Source organism: Salmo salar, chromosome 14 (genome assembly GCF_965601325.2).
Source record: "Salmo salar chromosome 14, fSalSal1, whole genome shotgun sequence".
NCBI classification, from domain to species: Eukaryota; Metazoa; Chordata; class Actinopteri; order Salmoniformes; family Salmonidae; genus Salmo; species Salmo salar.
The window spans coordinates 80,844,001-80,850,000 of record NC_138304.1 but is presented as its reverse complement, the minus strand read 5'-3'; the positions used below and the strand labels follow the sequence as shown (position 1 = coordinate 80,850,000).

Sequence of the window (6,000 nt, the reverse complement as noted above, 5' to 3'; positions counted from 1 at the left end):
ATCACTCTAACTTGTCTCTCCTCTGTAGCTGCTTGTAAGGACCATAAAAGGGGTCTGTTCAGCTGGCTTTAGTTCAGCAGGCTAACACAGCGTTGCCTCTCCCCTGTAGGTGCCTGTAAGGACCATAAGAGGACCCTGGAGGTGTCCCAACATGCAGAGGACATGGGTCTGATCTTGGGGGCCTGTGCTGGGGGACTGGTGGTCCTTATTCTGCTGCTGGGGGCCATCGTCATCGTCGTCAAGAAGGGGTAAGTGGAGGGGTAGGGGTATGGGTGAGTGGAGGTTTGTGTGTGTGTGTGTGTGTGTGTGTGTGTGTGTGTGTGTGTGTGTGTGTGTGTGTGTGTGTGTGTGTGTGTGTGTGTGTGTGTGTGTGTGTGTGTGTGGACAGGGATTCTGATCATGAGGTAGTCCAGAGAGCTGCCTTTGACTAAATGGATCCTATTAGGGAAGGAATTTCTCTATCACCTCTTGGCAGGCTTAGTCCAACTTCATTCAATTAGGAGTTAGGCAGGTAATGGGGAGTATATTACTTCCAAAACTGCACACATGGCACGCTATTATTCGTGAAACATGGTGCAGTTATAGTTGCCAAGCTTTCCGTATAAATATTTTTTTTATTGGCTGCAACACATCTAGCCCAGAAACTATACACTCCAGCATCATTGGCCAAGTTCCACCAGGAAATACTGTTTGGCAGTACTGTACTCTCCTCTCCTATTCCTCTTCTCTCACCCTTTCCTCTGCCGTTATATTAGCAGAATAACACTCAGTGTGTAGTATAGTATTTCATCAAGGGCCATGATATCCCATTGTCCTTTCAAGTCAAAGCAGATATAATAGCAGTATCTGGGTTGGTGTGCAGTGCACAGTGAACACAGTGGCTGTGGTTGAGCCATTAATTGGAGAGGAAGGTTGTTATTGCCTTTCGGATAGAATGACCGCATGATGAAGGGAGTGGAGCTGGGATACACGTCAGCGAAGCAGGGTTGGACGTCACAAGGAGAAGAGTCGTAGTGCCCGAAAGTGGTTGATTATGTAAACACAATGGCAACCAGCCAACCAACCACCAGTAGAACGTGGAACTAACTGTACCTTGGTTGACAGCTGTATGTGTACCGGTGCTCCCTGGCATATTAAGCAATCTATTTAGCTAGGAACCCAGTCAATGTCAAATTAAATCAAACTTTATTTGTCACATGAGCCGAATACAACAAGTGTAGACTTTACCGTGAAATGCTTACTTACAAGCCCTTAATCAACAATGTGAATAGTCAGTGGCCATTTGATTAATTGTTCAGCAGTATTATGGCTTGGGGTAGAAGCTGTTAAGGAGCCTTTTGGTCCTAGACTTGGCACTCCGGAACCGCTTGCTGTTCAGTAGTAGAGAAAACACTCTATGACTCTAGTGACTGGAGTCTCTGACATTTTTTGGGGCTTTCCTCTGACACCACCTAGTATATAGGTCCTGGATGGCAGGAAGCTTGGCTCTACCCTCTGTAGAGCCTTACGGTCAGATGCCGAGCAGTTGCCATACCAGGCTGTGATGCAACCGGTCAGAATGCTCTCGATGGTGCCGCTCTAGATCTTTTTGAAGATCTGGGGACCCATGCCAAATCTTTTCTGTCTCCTGAGGGGCAAAAGGTGTTGTCGTGCCCTCTTCACGACTGTCTTGGTGTGTTTGGACCATGATCGTTTGTTGGTGATGAGGACACCAAGGAACTTGAAACTCTCGACCCACTCCAATACAGCCTTGTCAATGTTAATGGGGGTGTGTTCGGCCCGCCTTTTCCTGTAGTCCACGACCAGCTCCTTTGTCTTGCTCACATTGAGGGAGAGGTTGTTGCACTGGCACCACACCACACAGTTGTACTACATGTTATCTGCTACTCCATGGTCGCTTGCCTTTCCGCCATTCATATACAGGTAACTGCCAACATAAAGGAAACACCAACATAAACATCTTAATAGACCGTTGGACCACCACGAGTCAGAACAGCTTCAATGCACCTTGGCATAAATTCTACAAGCAACTGGAACTATATTGGAGGGATGTGACACCATTCTTCCACGAGAAATTCCATAATTTGGTGTTTTGTTGATGGTTGTGGAAAACGCAGTCTCAGGCGCCACTCCAGAATCTGTCATTGTGTTCAATTGGTTTGAGATCTGTTGACTGAGATGGCCATGGCAAATGGTTTACATCATTTTCATGCTCATCAAACCATTCAGTGACCACTCGTGTTCTGTGGATGGGGGCATTGTCAACCTATAGCTGGGGAATTACCCATGTTAGCCAAGATAATGGCCCTGCCCAGTATTTTTAAACATGACCCCAAGCATTATGGGAAGTTAATTGTTTAATTTACACAGGAATCATAACTGTGTGGAAGCACCTGCTTTCAATATACTTTATATCCCTCATTCACTCAAGTGTTTCCATTATTTTGGCAATTACCTTTACATTTCAACATTTAATAATGGACATTTTTATTTTGCCTTGCTGGAGGCCACCTCACTAACCATGGCTCCTCCTTTCACCTCTCTTTGTTTTCTTTCTCTTCTCTCTCTCTCTCTCCTCATCTATCTTCTCCTCCTTTCTCCATGCTAATCAGAAGGGACTTCTATTCTTACTCTTACTACCCGTAAGTGACTCCTCCCTAGTCTCTCCCTCCACCCTTTCATTCTGGCGCAATCTTCACCTGCTTTCCCTCTGTAGTCCTGGAAGATGACACTCATAGGAGATAAGCATCTCCTCCACCTCATCCCCTATATACCTCTCATATCTCTCCTCTCTCTCACACACTCTCGCTCTCTCTGGGCCTCCTGCTATTATCACAAAACCTTCCCTTTATCTCCCTCTCCTCGACTCAATCTCTTATGTTTTCCCTTCTTTCCAATCTCATCTCCTTGACCTCAACCCCCCCTACTCGTTTCCCTCTCCTTGACCTCAACCTCCCCCCTACTCGTTTCCCTCTCCTTGACCTCAACTCCCCCTCTACTCGTTTCCCTCTCCTTGACCTCAACTCCCCCTCTACTCGTTTCCCTCTCCTTGACCTCAACCCCCCCTACTCGTTTCCCTCTCCTTGACCTCAACTCCCGCTCTACTCGTTTCCCTCTCCTTGACCTCAACTCCCCCTCCACTCGTTTCCCTCTCCTTGACCTCAACTCCCCCTCCACTCGTTTCCCCATCTCCTTGCTGTCTCCTTATTTCGATCTCTCTCTTATTCTTCCCTCCTTTTTATATTCCCTCCTCCTCTCTTCTCCTCTCCCCAGCAGGAAGAAGGTAGCGCTGAACAAGGCAGCCATGTCGTACCGTCAGGAGAAGACCAGGAAGCTAGGTTCTCTGGACTGCAGCATGACAGAGCAGAGCACCTTGCAGCAGGACGAGCGCACAGCTAACTCCTTCATGGACGCCCATGCCTGCAACACACGGAGTAAGAACCAAGAACACCCTGAGCCCAACTAATAGTACATTAGTCTATAGGCTAACCCTGTGCCTCCTACAGAGAGAGAGAGAAAGAGAGTACAACTAGTACTCTGTAGGCTAAGTCTGTGCCTCCTACAACGATTACAATATATATATATATATATATATACTGCTCAAAAAAATAAAGGGAACACTTAAACAACACAATGTAACTCCAAGTCAATCACACTTCTGTGAAATCAAACTGTCCACTTAGGAAGCAACACTGATTGACAATACATTTCACATGCTGTTGTGCAAATGGAATAGACAACAGGTGGAAATTATAGGCAATTAGCAAGACACCCCCAATAAAGGAGTGGTTCTGCAGGTGGTGACCACAGACCACTTCTCAGTTCCTATGCTTCCTGGCTGATGTTTTGGTCACTTTTGAATGCAGGCGGTGCTTTCACTCTAGTGGTAGCATGAGACGGAGTCTACAACCCACACAAGTGGCTCAGGTAGTGCAGCTCATCCAGGATGGCACATCAATGCGAGCTGTGGCAAGAAGGTTTGCTGTGTCTGTCAGCGTAGTGTCCAGAGCATTGAGGCGCTACCAGGAGACAGGCCAGTACATCAGAAGACGTGGAGGAGGCCGTAGGAGGGCAACAACCCAGCAGCAGGACCACTACCTCCGGCTTTGTGCAAGGAGGAGCAGGAGGAGCACTGCCAGAGCCCTGCAAAATGACCTCCAGCAGGCCACAAATGTGCATGTGTCTGCTCAAACGGTCAGAAACAGACTCCTTGAGGGTGGTATGAGGGCCCGACGTCCACAGGTGGGGGTTGTGCTTACAGCCCAACACCGTGCAGGACGTTTGGCATTTGCCGAGAACACCAAGATTGGCAAATTCGCCACTGGCGCCCTGTGCTCTTCACAGATGAAAGCAGGTTCACACTGAGCACATGTGACAGACGTGACAGAGTCTGGAGACGCCGTGGAGAACGTTCTGCTGCCTGCAACATCCTCCAGCATGACCGGTTTGGCAGTGGGTCAGTCATGGTGTGGGGTGGCATTTCTTTGGGGGGCCACACAGCCCTCCATGTGCTCGCCAGAGGTAGCCTGACTGCCATTAGGTACCGAGATGAGATCCTCAGACCCCTTGTGAGACCATATCCTGGTGCGGTTGGCCCTGGGTTCCTCCTAATGCAAGACAATGCTAGACCTCATGTGGCTGGAGTGTGTCAGCAGTTCCTGCAAGAGGAAGGCATTGATGCTATGGACTGGCCCGCCTGTTCCCCAGACCTGAATCCAATTCAGCACATCTGGGACATCATGTCTCGCTCCATCCACCAACGCCACGTTGCACCACAGACTGTCCAGGAGTTGGCGGATGCTTTAGTCCAGGTCTGGGAGGAGATCCCTCAGGAGACCATCCGCCACCTCATCAGGAGCATGCCCAGGCGTTGTAGGGAGGTCATACAGGCACGTGGAGGAAACCCAGCCTAAAACCCCAAACAGCAAGCAATGCAGGTGTAGAAGCACGGTGGCTAGGAAAAACTCCCTAGAAAGGCCAAAACCTAGGAAGAAACCTAGAGAGGAACCAGGCTATGAGGGGTGGCCAGTCCTCTTCTGGCTGTGCCGGGTGGAGATTATAACAGCACATGGCCTAGATGTTCAAATAATAATAATCATAGTAGTAGTTGTCGAGGGTGCAACAAGTTAGTAACACAAGAGTAAGTGTCAGTTGGCTTTTTCATAGCTGATCTTTGAGAGTATCTCTACCGCTCCTGCTGTCTCTAGAGAGTTGAAAACAGCAGGTCTGGGACAGGTAGCACGTCCGGTGAACAGGTCAGGGTTCCATAGCTGCAGGCAGAACAGTTGGAACTGGAGCAGCAGCACGGCCAGGTGAACTGGGGACAGCAAGGAGTCATCAAGCCAGGTAGTCCTGAGGCATGGTCCTAGGGCTCAGGTCCTCCGAGAGAGAGAAAGAAAGAAAGAAAGAAAGAAAGAAAGAAAGAAAGAAAGAAAGAAAGAAAGAAAGAAAGAGAGAATTAGAGAGAGCATATTTAAATTCACACAGGACACCGGAAAAGACAAGAGAAATACTCCAGACTGACCCTAGCCCCCCGACACATAAACTACTGCAGCATAAATACTGGAGGCTGAGACAGGAGGGGTCAGGAGACACTGTGGCCCCATCCGATGAAACCCCCGGACAGGGCCAAACAGGTAGGATATAACCCCACCCACTTTGCCAAAGCACAGCCTCCACACCACTGGAGGGATATCTCCAACCACCAACATACCATCCCGGGACAAGGCTGAGTATAGCCCACAAAGATCTCCGACACGGCACAGCCCAAGGGGGGGCGCCAACCCAGACAGGAAGACCACGTCAGTGACTCAACCCACTCAAGTGACGCACCCCTCCCAGGGACGGCATGGAAGAACACCAGTAAGCCAGTGACTCAGCCCCCGTAATAGGGGTAGAGGCAGAGAATCCCAGTGGAAAGAGGGGAAACCGGCCAGGCAGAGACAGCAAGGGCGGTTCGTTGCTCCAGCCTTTCCGTTCACCTTCACACCCCTGGGCCAG

At 49.3% G+C, this 6,000-nt stretch overlaps 1 protein-coding gene across 8 annotated transcripts in view; it reads left to right on the top strand.

Moving 5' to 3' along the window:
- The window catches only part of LOC106570261 (receptor-type tyrosine-protein phosphatase U), a 326,028-nt gene that overhangs the window by 254,263 nt on the left and 65,765 nt on the right, over positions 1 to 6,000 (top strand). For 6 of the 8 annotated variants that reach the window (XM_014142384.3, XM_014142380.3, XM_014142383.3 and 3 more), the window contains exons 15-17: positions 110 to 248; positions 2,613 to 2,642; positions 3,274 to 3,434. In XM_014142384.3, the coding sequence (XP_013997859.1) occupies positions 110 to 248; positions 2,613 to 2,642; positions 3,274 to 3,434 (330 nt within the window). The remainder of the gene's footprint in view (positions 1 to 109; positions 249 to 2,612; positions 2,643 to 3,273; positions 3,435 to 6,000) is intronic. The other 2 variants (XM_014142386.3, XM_014142381.3) reach the window with 1 other exon arrangement.